The sequence below is a fragment of the Heliconius melpomene genome, chromosome 7, assembly GCF_056956725.1.
Source record: "Heliconius melpomene rosina isolate 202511_hmr_F chromosome 7, ASM5695672v1, whole genome shotgun sequence".
Classification (NCBI taxonomy): Eukaryota; Metazoa; Arthropoda; class Insecta; order Lepidoptera; family Nymphalidae; genus Heliconius; species Heliconius melpomene.
The window spans coordinates 8,698,908-8,721,748 of NC_140395.1; the positions used below are offsets into that span (position 1 = coordinate 8,698,908).

Sequence of the window (22,841 nt, forward strand, 5' to 3'; positions counted from 1 at the left end):
AAGCTTCTCTATAGCTACAATAGATTCTAATAACAAAAACAATTTTCGGTGTTTAATGCATTTAGTTCTTAATACCTTTCTTGGTTAAAATTATTTCCTTGGCAGCTTGCTAAAATTATATTAGTTTGAATATATGTTGCAATTTTTAAATGAGCATCGTACAATACATTACCCTAGCTGCGATGCTCGTGGTGGGTTTCTCTAGTAAATCCCACAGCCATTTTTGATATTGAGCACAGGTCCCCTGACCAAATTCTTCTTCTTCCCGTTGCCGCAAGCTCTCTGCTTCTTTCCGCATTTCTTCATGAACATGTTCCTTCCTTTGATGATACTTATGTTGACAACACGACTCCAAATATAGTTCGTCCACACCCCAATACTCGAGATCATCACTAAACGCCAAAACGCACATCTCATCCACCAAATGCAATTTGCCAGTCCGATAAAAGTTTAAGATTGAACTGAAACTTTTCGGATGTCTGAAAATATGAAAATTTGTTGTAATTAAATTAAAGATTAATAATTATAATTATTAATAAAAAAAATATATATAGACATCACCTATCAAAAAAGTATTCGTTATCCTGCAACGAGTAATCGTCACACAGCTCTGTGATGGCCTCGTGGGTGTTGCAGTCACGCAGCCTGCCGAGGCGCGTGTGTGGCAGGCGCTCGAGCGTCCGCCACAGCACCTCGTGCCGCACTCCGCCCACGTTGATTATCACACGCTTGCTGAGAGCCTTCGCCCTTAGCATCATAAAAGGCTCGGGTGGTAATGACGACATCGATCTGTAAGATACCAAAAATATATTTGACTATATGAAATATATTACCTATTAAGTATTTAAATGGTATCAGATTAATTCTTTTCATATGTGTTTTTATAACATACAAGATATATAATAAAAGGCCGTCAAAATACTGTGGAAATATTTACTTATAAACACTTACTTTAATTTTCTCTCTGAAGACTAAGTAAGTTACGCAATGTCAAAAAAATTAAATAGAGAGTGAGAAATGATGCGGAGATTAAATATTAGGTTCCCTATGATAAAAAAAAAGATAAAAAGAGTCTTAAACTGTAAAAGAGATGATAATATCTATCAGAAAGATCATTGGATAATCGTCTACATGAATATTTAGCTACTAATTAGTACCACTCATACTGTCAATTGAGCATCCTTACAGACCTCTCCTACAAAATCTATGTAATTTTATTGTTTACATGAAAATTGCAAAAAGTATTTTACTTTTATATGGAAATTGCTAATGTTTTTATTTTACCCTAGATGCTTTACCAGATTATACTTTTATAACTAGAACAGCACCTGCCTTTTGTTAAAACTCTACACATACAATAACAATACCTAGAGTGTGCCCGCTGCAGCGCGGCCGTCGCCGCCGACTGCGCGGGCGCCGGTGCTGGCGCGAGTCCGCGGTCGAGCGGCGCATCGTGCGCCGGCGCCGCGAACCCCATGGGCGCGCGCGGGGGCGAGTCGCCCACGTTCCAGCGCGCGGCGCCGCGGCCCGCCCCCTCGCCCCCCATGCCGCTAGCTCATCCTGTCACCTCCGGCCACCCCATGTGGTGTCGCGATACGCAGCTCTCTGTAATATTGATAACATATTTTTGAATTAAATATCAAATTAAACAAATATTTCAAGATATTTACATTTTCATCTCTGCGCTCTGGTCTCGAGGTTTCCTTAACACTTAGTGTTAACACTAGGTTCCCTATGGCTACCCTGCTGCGTGCAGCCAGAAGCTAAGCTAAAATGTATTTTATATGTATATAAATATGGGTTTAATTTTTGTCTTCATAATATGTATGCTAATCATCCTTTCCTTTCTTCCCATCGTCCCTTCCTAGTAAATGTGTACGTAAAAATAGATAAAAGTCACTTAAAAACTGTAGATACTGCCTACGTATCTATTTATAGTCGGAATAATCTATTTTATAGATAAACATTCTGGAAATATTCATAATTTAATATGTCCCATTATATTGTTGCGCCTGTCGTGGCGTAGAGGCACAAAGATGCGACGGTAAACTCGACGGTTGTGGCTTCGACTCCTACTCGGAGAAATATATCTTATATTTAATGTTATCCTTCATTCGCTCATATCGTTATCATTTATTCGCTCTGGTCACGAGGCAAAACACGGCGTTAAGTTCCGCTACTCAAAAGCTTCCGTTTATTATTGTTAGATAAGACTAACACAAAAGACATATACATATCGATGAAAGTAAAATGTAGGCATTTAGGTTAACTGCATTAAATTGGCAGCTTTTGTCAACTGAATAATAGATTGACGGCACAGCCAGTTCTTTTATTTATTCACACACCTTTGTGTGCCCTACTAACATATTAACCCCTCGGCCCGAGCAAAGAGACAAAGATTATATAATGGATAGCTCGAAAGTCGATACCACTTAAATGCAATATATAAACCAGTATAACGAATTCTTCACCGAAAACGCTACTAATAATATTTTATATGAAAAAAAAAACAATATACAAAATAGATTAATAGTTTCTCTTATTCCTTTAATTCAATATACTTATTTGCATTCAAATATTTAAAACTTATAAAAAAAAAAGCGAACACAAATCTAACTCAAAGCAAATAAAGTGGCAGAATGTTTGTTGGGACAAGATCGAGAGAGGTGGGCGGAGGCAATCGATTGCCAGATCGCGTGGCGCGCCCTGCCGCTATCGAGCCTTCGGATCGACCCTAATCTAATAATAGCATTCATTGCACTTGCCTAACACAAACAGTGGGCTTTCAATGCTGGAACTAAATCAGGAAGATTTACTCGCAATCCAAAAACTATTTCTATCTTCATAACAACTGAGTAATGACAATCGAACGAACAATGATGTCTAGCTAATATCTACATTATTATGTTATTTTCCAAGTAAATGTTTAGTTTATATTTTAGATTGAAATCATAATTAAATATTTATAATTAAAATTAGATTTTTTTTATTATATTTGAGAAATAAACGAAATTTCATTAAAATTTTGATGTCAATATAAGTAGGGTATAAGAAATTGTACTAATGTTTGTAAGCATCATCATGTTTAGTAAAAGTCCTTGATGTGATTGATGTGACATAATTGACATGACCTACTTTTTCTTCCCTGAACGTGAAATGGACATAGTCTTGAACTGTTTTTAAAAGACTTTCCAAGACACCATGATCAAAGATTCTATTCAAAAGAAGTGTAAATAGCAAAAGTTGTGTATAAAGGCTTTAGTAAAAAACAGTATTCATAATATTTCGTCAGAATTCAATTTAGCAACAAAACTATGTTAGATTAGCATGATCGATTTACTTTAAATCTTTATTACAGTAGGAGCTTCAACCTAGTTAAGGGTTTGAATAATAAATACCTTTTGCATGTCTACGTTGTCGAAAGTCACAAACCACACATTCAAAAAACTATACAAGAAAAAGAATTCGTTAATTGAGAGTGTTATTATGCACCGCTTCACGCTGTATCCCGCATACAGCAGGGTAAGCAGAGGGAAACTAGTGTATACCCTATTTTTTATATAGAAATAATATATTGAAAAATGTCTAATTTACACAAAAGATTTCAAACTCAAAATATCAATATAAATATTGAAGTTTATTATGTTTGTAATGTTAAGATTGAAGACGTATTAGTGCCTCTTTTCAAATGCTCTAAGATGCCGATCGAGAAGCTTAAGAGTCTTGTAGAGTCATCCACATAAGATCTCTCAACACTTTTTGAGTAGAAGTTGCAAACACAAACAATGTCTATATTTATTTTAAAAAAGTATCCGTCTTAATATAAACTTATTATAGAGTAGAACCCTCAATATAAATATAAAATATAGATACCTATCTATAATAACATTATAAATATATATTCTAGTAATATTTTTATTATGGAAATCAGTAATAAACAAATATGAAATAAGTTGCCACTGTTATACATAAGCTGTTGAAAACTGAGTGCCTTAGCACTAGGTTCTCTGCTCCCCCAGCTGTTCAACCTCAACAACGTTATGGTTAAGTGGCCTAGACGTATCTAACCACGAACATTGGTAGAATGGTTTTAATTATGTAATACATATAGATATTTTGAATATGTACCGGAACCCAACTAACAAAACACAAAAATTTTAATGGACTGCACAAATTTTATAAAAAATCATTCAAATAATAAAATATACATTCATTCTTTTCATATTAGTAAAGGTCACAAAATCGGCTGTCAAGATAAAGCTTTACCATTAAACGAAAAGTGAGATTAACATTTCATAATAATACTATGGTAAAAGGTTGGAATCGTTTTTATAAATTCAACAATAAGAGAAATAAAAAGGCACTTATTACAATGATGATAGAGTGCAGTCGTACAGCGCAAAATGTGAAATAATAATCATTTTACACCCTACAAGATTCGGAGGAAAGAAATATCCTTACCGTTTATCTCTTAATGCAAGATAAAAAAATATCTTCACCAAAAACTTTCATACGCGTATATATTATCTTAATTCACACTTAAACAAATATCGAACTTCGTAGAAAGAGAATAAACTGTCCATAACAGAGTAGAGAAAGTTTTAATTTAGGTAAGTGTAAGTGTATTCTAAGGCCTTTACGTATTTGTCAGTAAGCATGGAGAGTTGTTAGGAATTTACTATACCTATTCCAAGGACTATTATCGTCCCTACTACTTTTCCTAATTATTTAATAATTATATGAATAAGCTAAAATATATTGGTCATAATGTTATTACAAAGGTATAAGTTACAAATATTTTGCATGTTGTTGTCTCTCGTAATTGACTAAAATAATTAAAAAGCAATTAACATGATAAATCATATTTACATAACTGGTTTATTAGTAACTTTTGTTTGGTATTAATAAAATGAGTCTACAATTACATATTATAGTACTTGGTAAATCAATACAGGTTATTATATAAAAATATAAAGAAAACTAAATTACATTACAGATTTATCTAGCAAGTGTCGCCAGCATACCTATCTTAAGCGAGTCTGCATCATCTCATATATTAATAATATAACACGTATGCCATCCATAGCTAAAAGAAAAGGAGGAAACCAAGCCCTAATGGAGAGACTAGAATTGGGGTGGAGACAGCCTCCGTATTGATCTCGAGCTGTGGACGGGACAGGCGTGGAGGCGCCGCCGGTAGTAAATAATCTGATAGCAGCCTTCCAACTCTGATAACTGTCCGACCGACTTGTACAAATATCGCTTCGTAATATTCTTAGGGTTACGTAAAACTACGGCTTTGTATAGATTGAAAGCTACAAATATTTGAGCACGCTAAAATATTATAGTTTATTAAGGTTTATGTTAAGAAAGTTATATAATCAATCATGAAATAAAAAAAAATCTAATACTATATATTTTATTTATTATTATTTATGCAATGATATCAACAACAAAAGCCTTAGAAATCTACATATACGAACAGATTTTAACTGTAATTCACTTGTCATAGATATATGTCTAATTAATATATATGTAGATATTATAAATAATAAAAAATATAATAATTTGTATAGATATTTATTAGAAGCTTTACTATGTCATTCAAAACATCATTATTATTATGTTAATTCATGTTCTGTAGAATACACTTGTTTAACTTTGCCGTTATCTTGGCAGACAGTGTGACGTCTGAGATCCATTGAGCCCATCTAATCTATATCATCTTGATATACACGAGTACGTCGCTACAACATCCTTGACCTTACATTAACGATTCAATTTTAAATGCAAACTAGTAATATTTTTACTAAAATTATTATCAAATTAAACTATAAAAAACCTTAGATATATTTATCTATATATAAACATCCATGTGTCTATTGGTATATTTTAATAAATGTATTCTTGCATTGAATCATAAATAAAGAGAGAAAGCCTGTTATATTTTTTTAAATTATACGCAATTTTTTATTTTTTATTTAGTTATATGCAAGTATAAACCACAATTATATTAATTTTTTGAAAATACTTGGGTGGCTAGTACTTATTTCTACTTAAACAATTTTAACAAATGAATCTTCTTAGCTGGAATGTCTAATTGATCGTTACATATATTATTTCTTGAGGTTTCTTTAATTCCTCACTCAAGAATGTGTGTAACTTTAAAAGCGATGTATTTAATATCTTATGCTACGTAGGATTTTACAAGGGTACTAATATTAATTAAATTAACAATATAACGAATAGAATAATTAAATTATAATTTAAAATTATTAAATATTTAAACAGAAACATTATATTCCACGTATTACCACAATAGACATGTCATGGTCCTGAATGCACTGAGGGCTGAAGCACCTGGAATGTAATTAGGTGCTACGAACCGTAGGCGCGCGTAGCGGCCACCTGTGACCTTTCGCGTGTTCCACGTCCATACAATTTGTAATTCAATTCAATACATGTATATAAATAAACTAATATTACCTATTCAATATAACGTAAATGAAGCTTTTCTGCAAAGCTGCTGACTCAGTGCCCTGTTATGCTGCGTCATCCTTGCCGACTTTAGCTTATTAGTTAGTGAAAGCCATTTTAGAAGTGAATAAATTAGCATTTATTGTAGAGTCATATAATATAGACATTTTTTTTTCCATTTTATGTTACATCTTTTATGCTTTTCGGGGCAGGCAGAGAGAATCACTGCGTTTTCCACTTTCATCCTATCAAGAGACAAACTGGCTTTTAAGCACCATGTAAAATATATATTACTAGCGGACGCGCGCAGCTTCGCTAGCTTATTTAGGGGTGAATTCTAATAAACCATGAAACATGTGTTCAATGAAATAATTTTAAAAGTCGAAATTTCAAATTTTATAAAAATCGGTGGCGATTTGAAGATTTTTCCATACAAACTTTCAACCCCTTATTTGCACCTTTAGGGATTGAATTCTAGAAAACCATGAAACATGTGTTCAATTAAATACTTTTAAGAGTCTGAATTTCAAATTTTATAAAAATCTGTGCCGATTTAAATTTTTTTCCATACAAACTTACAACTCCTATTTCACCCCTTTAGGGTTATAATTTTTAAAATCCCTTCTTAGTGGATGTCCAGATTACGAAAGTAAACATCTGTCCAAATTCCACGTTTCTACGCACAGCGGTTACGGCTGTGCGTGCGTCTTACTTCAGTCAGTGAGGACAAGTCCTTTTATATATATAGATTATTAACAGACTATTTCTCTTGATCATAAAAATTACTCTTAATTAATATATATTTTGTTTCTAACATATAGGTTGAGCACAAAGTAATAGCGATGATTATCGGACGACGATAAATTAATAATAAAGCTAGCAGTAACTTACTATTAACATGAACGCAGTTATTTCTTTGTAATGGAAAGCTATCGAACGTCAATTATTAAACCATATTTCAGCGGGCAAATCAAGCTGACATTTAAAGAGCTGGTCCCGAGGGCATATAACCCATTCAATTTAACCCTTCATTAATTTACGCGCGCGACGTCTATGTTATATTTACTTAAGTACCTACGTATACCATATTTAGCTGTTACTATGTAGTTATAGTCATTAAATATGGTATATGCAATATTATATAGTAATTCAATTATTATTATAGCCAACCGTGGTGCAGGGGCACAAAGCGTGACTGTAAAATCGACTGGTTGTGGGTTCGAACCCCACTCGAGCAAATAAAATATTTATTTAAATTTATATTTCCATTCCTAGTCTAATGTTGAGACAGAGAAAAAAAGAGCAAATAAAAGTGAAATTTCGCAGAAATTAAATTTATTGCAAGGCGTTAATCTGTTAATGATTGGCGCGACGATTAATAATTTATTATCCGTTAGATTAAAATATTATTTAGTGCGGAGTGTCGCGAATTGTCGCGACTATCTACTATGGGGTAGTTGTGAAAGTTTGTTATATTATACAACCATATTGAGGCCAGTCGTGACGCAGGGGCACAAATTGTATTGCAAAATCGACTGGTTGTGGATTCCATGCCTAGAGGAAAAGAAATTTTATAATATTATACTTTCATTTCATCGCTCTGGTGTCGAGGCAAAACGCGGTGTTGAGTTCTGCCACTTTACACGCAATGCCTCCAGAATTCGAAGGAAGTGGTGAGGTTCCCTCTGCCTGCCCTGCTGTGTGCGGGAAACAGCGTGAAGCTGACTTGATTTTTTAAATTTTGATTTATACCAGGTATGTGTGTGTAATAGTGTAAAATCGTTCAGACGCACCACCGATATGTGTCTATCCACATAAATTGATATATTTATGAACAATCACCTACAATGGTATACTTAATTATTCGTAATGTAAAAAAATTCACGAATCTAAAAGATCCAAGATTAATCCACTAGCACTATAAATACACCAAATATTTTTTTTTTGAACTCTTGCAAAGATACTAAAGCAATTGAATACATTTTCTGTGCCATTAAATAAGGCAAATTAAGGATCTAATGACAGCAATTACGGCGCAGTTATCTTTCCCTTTATTACGGTATATGAAATGAATTAGGTAATTAGGTATACGAAATTTTATATATAGGGATAAGAACTAAATACAATACTGTAAAAAAATATTAGTATATATATTATATGACCTAGCTTTTGTTACCATAAACATTTTCTAAACTAAAAAGAACTAAAGAACTGGTTGAATAAGACATAAAATGTTTTATGTTGCAGTTTATTTAGTTTAAAATCGCATAAAAAAGATCAGCCATTTTCCTTGTCATTATTGCTTGTTTGCTTTCTTATGTGCAGAACGTAAACATCTATTTATAATGTCGTACTCAATTTAGTCTCTACTTTATTATAATTAAAACTGATTCATAATTTTGTTTTCGAACATCTTATCACCCAATAAGATGACTATAAAATAAAATACCGTAATTATATATATAAATACAATATATATAATAACTAAACACTATTATAATGGAAACTTACAAATATATACATAAATATATACAGCTACTTCATTGCATGACAAACACAACAATTACATAAAACTATATACATTAATTAACAGGCTCGCTAACGAGTCTAAAATGGAACAGTGCATAAAAACTGTAAACGTTGACGTTAACTGTTAGCGACGTTAAAAATACAAAAATACGAGAGCATTTAGAGCAGCGAGGGCTCGTAGTGGTGCTGGTGCTCGTCGTCGTACATACGAGTATCTGCGACAGGTCGCTAGTAACTGACGTGTCCGGACGCATTTAGCCAAGTGTTTTTGGCATTCCTCCCGGGCTCTTCCCAATTTCACTGGCACTATAATATTCCAATTTCTTTAACACGTTAGTATGTATGTAGCGGACGGTCATTCCCTCGATTTTTTTTTATGATTATAAATATTCCACTACCATATTTTATGTTTGCATTCTTGTTTGTGATGGATGTCGCTGACCTAAGTGACCTTACATGATGTTAAACTAAGTGATATCGAAAATTATATTTTTACATACCTACCTTTTTTTAATTTAGTCGATCATCATAAAGATATTTTTATACTTCAATACAATATTAAATCTCCTAACAACAACAACAAATGAGCTAGGGCCATCATTCACTGCAGAAATTTCTTATCGAAAACACTTAAAAGCTCTGATTGTCAACAAATACTTAAAAGAATATAATTTCTGGTGAATTATTGGAAAATTCCAATATGTCTCAAAATGATATGTTATACCTTATACGGAGATTATAATTTAAATAAATGAACCTCTTGTTCTATTACCCACAAATTATAAAAAAAAGTCCTCTTATTTGTGTTCCTCTATTTATGCCGGTGTGTGCCGTACGTTGTAAATATATTAAAAAAAATAATCAACTACACATACTAACACACAGTAGGGTAGAAAGGTTCCCAACGTAGTGTTAAGACATTTCGTTCCCCACTTTCCGCCATATTCTGGAGGCATTGCGTATTGGCTGGCGGAACCCAACGCTGTAAATAAATATATTAGACCTGCTCTTATTCGTAGAGAGGTGCTTATACCTGATACTGAAAAAAAACAACTTCACAGACAATACAAGACGTAATCGATTGCAAGGACGCTGTTCCGACCACCACTTGAATAATAATTTATTTATTGTATTTGTAAATCATGTTGCCATGAAAACACGAATGACATGTGGAATTCAGAACGCAAACTTTTCATAACAGATATGTCGAAAAACGCTTTTAGTCGTATCCGCCAGAAGTATAATGTGAATTATTTGCGCATTCGCTAATTACACAATGTTTAGATGAAGAAAAAATATTAAATCTATGCCAAGAAACACTTGCGAGATTGCATTAGGATCGGTACAAATTTTAGCACTACCTTTATAACTTACTACTCTATGGCGAGCACCTCTTACCGCCGTTCTAGATTATAAATAACTTAGAATAACTTTTACTACTATCTACATAATATTCATACATCGGTATATTCCAAAATATTCACTATTCTCTATTATTTATTCGAATGCCGTCGTGGCACAAAGGCACGATTGTAACGCGACGGTTGTGTGTTCAACCCCCACTCGTGGGAATTATTAATATTTTCATTTCTTCGCTCTGACACCAAGATAAAAGGCGTTGAGTTCAGCCACTCTGCCTATGTTCCCTTTGCCTACCTTGGTATGTGCGGGATAAAGAGTAAAGCTACTCTCTATTATTTAATATGCAGCAATTACTAATTATTTTGCAGATAAATTCTGTTGTTTATAATACCAAGAACATTCTAAAATGTTAGTGGTAAAACTCAATGCCCACAAATAAAAATTACATAGGACGCTAGCCGAAGCTAACTTTCAATTCTACTTACTACATTTGAGCATATGTATATAAAATTAGCTGTATCGAGAAATGCTATTCCTATTTATTACAGAAAATCGATTATCTATCAACCTATTTCTGGATCGTTGAACATAAAAGCTTTATACTATTACAATTGAAGAACATAATAATATTTGCATCCTCTTAACGCCAATTGAGTTATATGTAGGTAAATTGTCTAAATATAACAATTTATTAGAATAGATTTAAACTTACAGGATATGTGTTATGTGAATATCGTTATACATAGTATATTAATAAACCTACTAGAATCTTTGAGTAAACAATTATTTACGGTTTCTATTTTATCTTTATTAATGGTAGATTGTTAGTTTCCGTTGTAAGTAAGTTTATAAAATAGGTAGAACCAGAGGTGATAATGTGGCACTAGGAGAGCAATATTAATATGTTACTCACTTATACAATTAAAATACTTAAACTTAGCGATAAATAGTTAAGATTCAGTCCACATATATCGCGTACAAACAGACGCGGTGCTAACTTGACCGTATGGACAAATTAGAGAGTACTGTAGAGCGCAATTTCTTTGTTCTACGCTTTACTCTGTAGCCCGTACATAGCAAGATAGGCAGAGGGAACCTTGAAGACACTTAGTTCCCAATAACACAAAAACAATATATTATATTCTTAATAAATTAAAGAATAGAATAGAATATACTTTATTGCACACATAAAAGAAATATATAGAAAGAAGAACACTAATAAAACTGAAAAAAAACACGTATGCAAAGGTTATTGCTTTAAGCAATCTCTACCAGACAACCTTTCAAACACTACGGAAAAATTGTGATGAGGAGAAAGAATGTCATATTTTAAACAGAGGAAGGGAATGTAAAATCGAACAGCTGTACGCCCAATATATCCGAGCCGTCGACCACACAGGACAGGACGGTGACAAGGAAGCAACTGTTTCCTATCTTCGAAATAACATAAAGCGCTAGCGTAGGTCAAGACGAGTATTTTTATATTCTCCTTGATACAGGGCTGCCGCATTTCATATGCGTTAGTTTAATATTAACTATTTCGTCAGCCCCCGCGAATGTCGATTCCATTCACAGTGATCTGGCGACTTTAGCGAAATAGAAAACATGGCCAACGTTATACTCGTATTATAACAGTTACACGAACACATCAGTTTTGCCGCCAGATGTTACAATCCACCAAAATATGTATATACATACATTATGTATGTATGTAGGTATATTGCATATATATATATATATACTAGCGGCCCGCCCGCGGCTTCGCCTGCGTGAACTATGTTATTATTAATTTCAGCCTCTACATGTACCTACGTCCTGTAAGTGACGTCCATGCAAAATTTGAGATCCCTAGCATTTGTAGAAACGAAGTTTCATACAAACTTTCGACCCCAAAAACAACCCCTTAGAAGTCGAATATTGCAAATTACTGTCTTAGCGAGCACCTACGTCCTATAAGTAACTCCTATGCAAAATTTCAGATTCCTAGCACATGTAGTTTCTGAGATTTCGTGATGAGTGAGTGACCTTTCGATTTTATATATATAGATATGTTTTACCTTAACGACAGTCATTTTTAATGCTGCTGTTATTAGACTCATACATTTTTTCCTTTGTGTAATTTATGATATTATTGTGTTATTTATTATTAATCAAATATAATTATTTATAAAAACATATGGAAATATATCGAATACAGTTTTAATTAACGTTTTATATATCAAACAATATTGCACAGAACTGTAGTTTCTCATCTCGTAGTGAAATTCAGAACTTACGTCACGACGAAGCTTACAAGAGTAATAAGAGATCGTGGTCGATCTAGTCCGAGACATTGACCTATCTATTTGTCCGAGCAGCGCCGCAAGCAGCACACGCCGCCCCGAATAGAAGTACCCAAATATATATCGAGTGGAGATATTTTTGCCAATGCAGCTGCCTGTCTCATGCACGCATGGGTCACGGCCTAATTACACCTGTGAAAATTTTCAATATATCTTATGTAAATGTATGAAATTTAACAAATTATTATATTACTTGGAAAGTAAACAGTAATGTCATATTAGAGGTTATCGTTACGCAGAGGTACGGCATGTAACCGCTAACATGATGGTTGTCGGTTCATTTCCCTCTCTTGGAATGATTATATTAAAACTATTTTCATATTCTTGCTTACATAATAAATACATTTAGAGCTATAATGCTTAGTTAGTTTTTATGTCATCCGGTCATAAATCGTTTTATTTGAATCTGACCAGAAATTGAGTTCTTAGGATGCTATATCTAGCTAATTTAATGTCTTTTTTTAATAGTTCCTATTGTTTTGCTGACAATAATGAACTCAAGTTCTTATTTAAAAAAAAGCTTTACTCACATATATTATTTATAGGATAACTACAATTTTATGGAAAAAAATGAGAGAAAAAATGAGACGTGTTACGCGGAGGACACCGCGTTTACTACGCGACCTATAAAGTGTCTAATTTAATGACTATCAATAATGGTAGATTTTACTAGCCATTGTAACGTTTTACGATACGTTGGCAAGCAGCCGGTCCGATATCGAACTAGCGTGATTCTGTAATTATGTATCCCGAGAAAAACTGACATAGGAGAAACAAACTGATATAAATCATAATTTATGTTTAGAAAACTAATGGTTTATCTCATTTATTAATAGTTAGGCTATTTATAAAACATATATTTAACACAAAGCAATAGAAAATAATCATAGTTTAATATTTACTAAAAATAAAACTCCTTTGAAAACTTCTTTTAAACTAGAACAAGCTCTGTCTTTAAGACAAGTCAAATTAGTCCTTCGTAGATAAGCCCAAACTATCAACTACCATCTACTAAACTAAACAAAAAAAAGTAATATTTGCTAAGATTTGATTTACAATTCAAAACAAACAGTTATATTTTTCATTGTTGTAACACACACACTACGCCGTTTACAGATATTAATCACATTAAACACACACTCAATTAAAAACGTCCGTAACCCTGCGCCGTGAACGTCTCCTTGCAATTTATAAACGTAAGCAAATAAATTTACCTGCGAGTTGCTAAATCAGTACCGGGATGTGGCAATTGTAAATATACACAGCACGTGGGGCTAATCTTAACTTCAATGCAGTGAGCTTTGAAACTTACCAGTTCTATTGAGCTATTAGAGAATCCGGTCGTAAAACAAACGATACTCTTCTAAGATTTCATCTTACGCTACATTTATGGAAATTAAATCACTATTAATTATAATGAATCTAAAACGCTTTTAGTAACCTTTACTATATAATAAAGGGAAAATTATGTAAATTTTTACCAATAAGTATTTTATAGTGGTAACAATAAGAGAATATGAATAAAAATAAAATCAGCTTCACGCTGTATCCCGCACACAGCAGGGTAGGCAGAGGGAACCTAGTGTTAAGACATTCCGTTCTCCACTTTCTGCCAAATTCTGGAGGGTTTGCGTGTTGAGTGGTAGACTCAACGCCGCGATTTGCCTCGACACCAGAGCGAAGAAATGGAAATATAAACGTAAATAAATATTTCACTTCCTCGAGTGGGGATGGAACCCACAACCGTCGCGTTACAGTCACACCCTTGTGCCTCTGCGCCACGATGGCCTCGAGAATATGAATATGAATAAATAATTTAAAAAAAATCAAGTTAATATTTTGTCTGTCCATATGTTTCTGCACGCACACAACTTTTTTAGTATACAATTGTTAAGCCCGGGCATCATATAACATAGGTTTTGAAAACTAAGACAGTGTAGACTGTAGAAACATAAACCAGTAAAAGTATAAGAAATAAAAACATAGCGCTTTAGTAAATGCTGTTCATACATGCAGCATATATGTATTTTACAAAACTGATGATGCCTAATAGCAATAGCAAGTTTATATTATGAACGTTTCCTTAGCCACATTGATTATTTAAGCGTTTCAGTTCGCGTTATAAATGTATATCATAAATAATGACCTTGACAAACAGACTCGCCACATGTTATTAAATACGTCACCATTAATACAAACATTATAGTTTTATTACATAAATCTCTATAAAGTTAAGACTGTCTTAAAACAATATCAAGGGTCTCTTCTACTATGTTTATCGCTAATATTTTTGACAATACTCGTATATACATTTATAAACTCTTTGCCAAATATTGCTAAATAGGTTTACTTGAATTAAACTAAAAATAATTTGACGTATAATTTTACGTTTGACATTTACTAATATGAAAATCGAAATCGAAGTTTAATCAGTTTTCACTATTAGATTCTGGCAAGTTTCACTTAACATAAAAAAAATATCTCAATATTAAGAAATGTTGCGACAATATTGCTACTATATAGGTGTTTTATAGAATTGCCTAAAACGTTGTCTTTAGAATGATAATATTATTAGATCACGAAAATAACTGAGATGAGAAAATAGATAATAGTGTTTAACAAGCGTGCGAAGCCACGCGGCGGTCACTAGTATTCTCACTCCTTTGAAAACTTCTCAGACATGCAGTAAGCATTTAATGTAAATATTTTTAATACTACGTAAATAATTTTCCGCTGTAAACTCTAGATATCTAATTTTATCCTGAATGTGAACCATTCTATAATTTCACAAGCAATAAATCGGAGAGCGACCACTAGCCATGAAAGAAATGCGTATCGAATGAAGTGTGTAAATATAGAACTGAGAAAACACTTGTAAACACCAAAGGTCACAAAGTTTACCGCTGGCGCATTCGTCTTCTATGTCATATAATATATTAACTCGTGGTAACTATCGGAAATATGTTAAATTTAGTCTTGATTTAAAGAACATTAAGTGTTAACTTGAATTTTCAATATCAATAAACTGAAAATATGGTCAAACGTTGTAATACCAACTAAAAACGTTTCCCTTAAATGAATAATCATGTAGTTCAAGCGGGCGAAGCCACGGGCGAAGCCACGGGCGGGAGGTATTCACGTTTTTAATTGATCAAATCTTGTAATTATGCAAATCATTTAACGTTAAGACGTCATATACCTAGCCATACTAGGCCTTATGCTGTCATCGCCTAGCTTGCGGCATAGAATCGCTTTAAACTTAGTGGATATTACACGAGAGATTCTGGTTACTATTATTATTTGAGTTATGATTATTATTGTAGATTACCTACCCCCAGTATCAAAAACGAGTCCGGATTCCAATCGCCGTAAGTTTCGATATTATTTTCAAATTTTGGGCCTTCAAATATTTTTTTATTTACAATAGATAAAGTAGTAGAAGACTAGAAGAATATATAGAAATTTATAATTTACATTTATTATATAGAAATTTAATATACAATTTACATTGTGATTAAATACGCGGAGTCCATCAGTACAATTATAACAAACATTCCGTTAACTATCACAGTGTGACAGCGATGCCTGGCTTAGTGCCAGAAGCCTGGGAAGCTTACTTCCGAAGGTATTTACTCTACTTATATTTTTGATGATAATATTAAATATGCAGTAAATAAAGTAAAATAAAAACTATCTATTTAAACAATATACTTAATCATCACGAATAACATGTTTTATAAAAAAAATGTTATATAAATATTTCATAATTAAAATTAATATTCAATTAAAATATTTAAAATGAAAAAAATGTTTATCCAGATAACAGATGAAAAATCACAGATATTTTCAAAATAGAATTTACATAGTAAGTTTATCTTTTTAATCCTCTTATGTAAATTGACTTATGTTAATACGAGGTTATAGAAAGTACCTACTCGTACTGGGTACAAACATCACAAGTATCATCTTTACCTATAAAATTGGTCGGTTAGGGGAAACGTTTCAAATTAGTAATTACGACATCTGACTATATTTTCAATTTATTGATATAGGAAAGTCAAATTCATATGAATAAACTGCTCTGAGGACGACTGTAAAACCGAAAATATTATATTTATATTACAGATAAAAACTATTACAAACTTATAATTGTTAACTTTGTCAATTATTATAAGTTATACGTCCTTGACCAACAATCCTGAAATTGGTACGGAACCTTCGTTGGACGAGTCTGACTCACATTTCTCACACTTCACTGGTTTTTTTCGTTAAATGTAACGATTCTCGATTCCCAACCCATTGTCGAAATGTTGATTTTAGTTCTTTTTAAAGATTTGAGGGTAGAATGATACGAGAACGTGTAAACTCTATTACATATAAAAATATTGCTTTTCTAACTAGCTACGGGCGACCTCCTACATAAAAGAGAACATCACTTTAATATACGATATAATTGATTTCAAAATTCTTTGCAAAGCACATTTATATGCTAAATGCAGTTAATTCGAAACTACAGTTATAATATTAATTTTTTACACAAAAATTACTGTAACATTTTATGTATGTACTTAATCAAATAATTCAGACCACATTTGTTTTGCGAAAATAAGTAATAAATAAACCATGTTGCATTAAGCATATAAATATTTTTAAGTGCCCCAATTCCTTTGTTGGCATTTGTAAAGTGAATTGATAAGTATTTATTGCCTTATAAATACTGATATTTAAATCGTTTATAAATAAGACTAGAATATTTAATACAACACGACTTTTGAACACCGTCGTTCATAAAGTAATATAATTAGCAAGGAGACGCTTACTAAATTTAACTGAACTTCCGAATGCCCACTAGAAAGTTTAATTAGCGGCGACAGTCACTGCTGTTGCAATACCGCGCACGGGAGCCAAGAGTACGCATCTGCATCACCGTAATAGCTCGGAGCAGGTGACGCCACTTAAATATACAGGGGGCATAGACGTGGGCGCCTGGGGGGCTGCCAACCCTGTATGCCAAATAGGTGAATCGGGGTACACGCCACATCAGCGGAAATGCCCTGAACGTTTACAATGTATTCAATATACCTCTATGTATGTATATCTCTCTCGATCTCTATCATCTCTTTATATATATACTAGTGGACCAGAACGCGGCTACGCCCGCTTGAACTATATGAATATTTATGAATTTATTTTCAGTTTTCAATAGACAGATGCGTTAAGCAAGCTTATTTTGGGTGCCGTTTTCTAACAACAAACTTTGCAAATCGTTGCTTAGCAACGACGGTTGTTATTAACATGGCGAAATAAATTGCATGTCAAATTAATAAGTATTTTAATATATTGGTGTATATCGAAAATAATACAAATATGAGAAAAAAAACTATCCTATGTTCATCCCGAGACCCTCAAGGATCTCTATATGAGTATTTTATCATAATTAAATTAGCGGTTTGGCCCTGATTGCATAAAAGACAGACAGACAGACAAACATAGTTACTTTTGAATTTATAATATAGGTATAGATTCTATAACACAGATATAAGAAGTCACCTTTTAGATACTTTATTTGAATAAAAATAATTCAATTGTAATTGAGTTCTTAACAATTATTGAAGGCCAGATAATAAAAATATAAATTATTATAGAATATAATTATATTATTATATTGACACCAAATATATTGCAATAATATACTAAACTGCGATCACTTAAGTACGTTATAAATGTTCGATCACGTATAAATACCCACGGTTTTTCAGCATTTAAAATTTGCTGCAACCATAACATCGTCACCAATTATGTTCGTTTGTAATACTCTCAATATAATAACGAAACTAATTAGAACTGCTTATAACGACGCAGTATTCGTTAAAAGCAAAAATTCAAGTAGAACTACGCATAGCGACCTGTACACTTTGAATGAAGTAGAGATGAAAACATTAAAATTTCTCGGATGCACTGTCCTTACGTTACGATGGATGTCAAGTGTATGACTTTTTAGAGAACACTTATAATTTTTACTCTACGTATTATATTTAAATGTTTAGATTTGTAATACTATTCTCTTAAGTCAATTTACGAGTATGTGCGGTTTTGTTAATAAGAAATACATAAAAAATAGTGGTGAATAATTAATATTTTTATACATATGTGCAATAGTCAATAAAACCTTTTTATATTTTATACCACAGACTACATTTTTGAAAAAAGCTTTTCAAGTTATTACGTGACTTTAGAAGTTTAAAACCTGCAAGTCCGATTTCCATTGCAAAAGAGAAATGGGCAGGTAACGAGACTCCTTTTAAATAAAATAAAATTTCCACCAACACCAACAGAGCGAATTCAATTCAACCTTTTCTGAACTCTTGGTCCTTTCCGCTCAACTAATTATTGGTAGAAATACAAGTATACAGTTTACTTTTGCGAGTTTTTGTTTAAAATCTATAAATATTTTTCGATCATTGGCTTGATTGCATTAGGACAAATTACGACAACCTGTTAAAATTTAATATTTTTTAATTAGGAATCGAAAATGAATATTTCTTTAAAAGTTTCTTCTTTGAATGTTATAAAAACTAAAATGTATATGCACTAAATTTTATAAACGTGACTAAGCTGAATAAAACGCGCATACTCTGTTTGTTGAATATTTTATTGGTCTTCGTCCCGGAGTCAACTTATGTACCTACTCCTATATCCTAATCTTTACATATATTTTGTTTGCTGACTAAAAGCATTTAGTAATTGTAACTAGACAAAAAACAAAAATAGCTTTAAAATATTTTTATAAATTACAAAACAGATCATTTCCGCGTCGGACTCGCCCATCGAGGGTTCCGTAACAATTTAAGGTAGGTTAAGTACAACAGTAGTTTCTCAAATTAAAAAAGTTGAGAAACTTAAGTATGCAATCATTTTGTACGAAATTAATTACAAGCAATTATTAACATTTTGAATCAGCAATGAGGATCGATTTTACGGTTTAAGAATTTAAGGATTTTTTCCTAATTTTTAGAGCAAGTTCCACTTTTTGCCAAATTGTATGCCTAAATAAGTAACATTCACCGCGTAATCAATACCTATACCAGTAAATAGGCGGCGAATTTCGAAAAGCGAAACAACCGTGTGCGTGTCACGCCATGCGCTGTGTGGGGTTCTGTAATGTTTACAACACCCAAGCGCGCATCGCATTCGCTGACCGAGAGTTCCGTACCATGCTATATCTGAAAGACAAACATTACTACCTAATTTGATTTCCCATACAAATCCTCAGCTGATCAGATAATTGTGTATCAAGTCTAAAGTTTTTTAAATTTGGATATAATTTCATAGAAAAAATTAAGCAGAATTATACGATATTTATTATTTATTATTTTATTGTTAATAGTGTTATGATAAAAATCAATAAATATTCTCTTTGCTGTTTAGTTAGTACCTAGAGAGAAATATGCTCGACTCTACCTAAAATATTTACTTTAAAGCTTATTCAATTACGAAAGATTTACTAAATCGAAAAATGGTCTTCCCATAACCCCAATATTTTTAAAAGATATATGTTACGATACCCCATAATATTGGGAAGACAAAATAAATTGTAATCACTACTTTCCATGTGGAAGTACCTTAAAAATATTTATTACTTGACAATTTTTCTACTTTGGCGGTGCGATTAACATTTATGCACATGTCAAATTACAGTTTTTTTGCATAAATAAATTTTGAGTTGAAAAACTGTTACAGATGGATGGACGGACAGATATACAGACATAGCAAAACTATAACCCTAAAAATGCAGTAAAAACGATGCATAAATGCTCGTATCTTCGTGCTAAAAAAATTCGTAGACTTGCATATTTAATATACCTCCCTCCTCGCGATCTCGAGATTAATGATCATAATAGACGGACAGACAGACAATATTTTGTCATAGTACATGAGTATGCACGGTAATCCAAAATAAGAATTCCATTTTTTTCCCTTTGAGATACAGAACTCTAAAAAGTACCTCTACCAAAAATCCCTAATATTAATGTATTTTAACATAGTTTTAAATTGAAACCATAAACTAGTTTAACTTTGATTTATTTTACCTATTTAATTTCTTTTACAAAGTGGCAATGGAACATCCATTGCCACTTTGTAAAAGAAATTAAATATATATAACATAAATAAGCGTCAGAATTTTTATTTTTAAAGATATATTATATACTTGTAATAAAGAATATATGAAATATTACTATTGCTTGTACCTACGTAAATATAAGACTAAAAGATTGAAAGAAAAGATACAATTTGTGACAGGGCTTTGGTCATATCCGAGGCAACTGGGCTTTATAGATATGGGTCACGGCTGACACATGAGAAATATCAAATGCAGAGGTAGGTACTGCCAATATTGTGTCCCTGAAATATTATGTTCGTTTATATTCTATACATTTATGTATAGAATATAAAAAAATATAACTAATTTTAAAATATAATAAAAAGTATGCGTCGTATTGCATTAAATAGGTATGACACGGAGCATTAGCTTACTAATTCACTTGGCTCATACTGATTTAGTAGAATTGAAGCTCACCATCTGTCATCTTACTTACGTGAATCACACACTATGAAAGCAATACGAATAAAAGTGATGGTCCTGGATCCTTAAATAATTATATGTGACAAAAATATTTTTTGCTTAAAATCCATTCCAGTTAATCTGTACCTACTTCCATAGTTATAATAGATCTAAAGCTGAAGAGTTTCTTTGGTTGAAGACTTTAGTTTAAGGAACTACTTAATCGCATTGAAAAAATTATAATGTGTTAGATAGTCTATTTAACAAGGATCGCTATATAGGCGCAAAAAGCAGGTAAAACTATATAGGACAAGCACTACTTACTCGATCGAGAATCATCCTTTCAAGGTCTACCCACCACTTAACATCGTTAAATAAATTGGTTTAAATCGTTAAAGAAATCCTTAGACAAGATAGATATCTGATATATGTAAAAGAGGTACAAATGCATTTATTATATTTAATAACTGATAAGAGCTTTAAGATTGATACATTTGATCATTATACAGTGATTGCTCCTCTATCAAGTATAATCTGCTGATAGCTGATATCTCTTATCTACTTACTATAACGACTTACCTACAATTCTTTGTTATCAACACTCCTAACCATACTTTTAATGTGAAAAATATCTCAACTGCGTCACTAGTTGATAAGTGGCTACATTTATTGGTTAATAAACTAATTTCCAAGCCCGCGTTCTAACACAATTTATTTGTACTATGCAACATGTATACCAACAATTTGATCTCTCTTTCTTTCACTTTTATGAATCTAGACAACAATGCTACGAAATTTGTAGGCATCACGTTGTTTTATAATATTTAAAATTTACAATGTAGAAAATCGTTTGTTTAACTAAAAACTAAGTAATATATGATTAACAGAGAGAGAGAGAGAAATTCGACGATTTATTCATAAAGTACTCAAGATTTCGATGAAAAGTGGAGAACAGCGCGTTTTAAAATATTATGTTCCCTCTGCCTCTGCTGTATTAGGGATATAGCGTATAACTGGAAAAAGAAAGGAAGAAATGTACCCAAGCATTTTTTTATATTAATTCTCAATAAGGAAATGTTATTGTTATTGACATCGTCGGATGGGAACATGTATGTAGCTTGAAAATGGCCTTTTGACAGCCTCCTAGAGGCGGAGATTACTTTTGCTACGTTACATTTTTTGTTGATTTTGTAAATTTTACATACTTGTTGGTGAAAAATTTGATACAATATAATAAAACGTAGAAAATTCTGAAACAGAGTTATGATTATTAATTAACTACAAAAAAAATAATTAATTTAAAAAAATCACCTTAAATATCACGTTTAATTTACGAGGACCGGAGAGGTAGAGGTTGGGTATGTAATATGTATCTACTATATTTCTCTAAGCTTTACTTTATAGGTATAATGTACAGAATTAAGTTTCTACCGGGGTGACGCGACCTACAGCGAATATATTTGTGGTATTCTGTGCCGATTTCAATAAATACGAGAGACATGTGAAAATAAAAAATAAAACATTTCAAAAATAAATTTATTTAAAACACATAATCTCTATTGGCTTCA

General features: G+C 32.3%; 1 protein-coding gene across 6 annotated transcripts in view; it reads right to left on the minus strand.

The window, feature by feature from the left end:
- Shab (potassium voltage-gated channel shaker cognate b) overlaps nt 1–22,841 on the minus strand; it is a 35,466-nt gene that overhangs the window by 8,110 nt on the left and 4,515 nt on the right. For 5 of the 6 annotated variants that reach the window (XM_085187770.1, XM_085187769.1, XM_085187768.1 and 2 more), the window contains exons 2-4: nt 1,368–1,605; nt 562–789; nt 173–479 (exon numbers count right to left, since the gene is read on the minus strand). In XM_085187770.1, coding sequence (XP_085043896.1) covers nt 173–479; nt 562–789; nt 1,368–1,546 — 714 coding nt within the window. In that variant the 5' untranslated portion in view covers nt 1,547–1,605. Of the gene's footprint in view, nt 1–172; nt 480–561; nt 790–1,367; nt 1,606–21,597; nt 21,753–22,841 lie in introns of those variants that run through there. The other variant, XM_085187766.1, reaches the window with a different exon arrangement.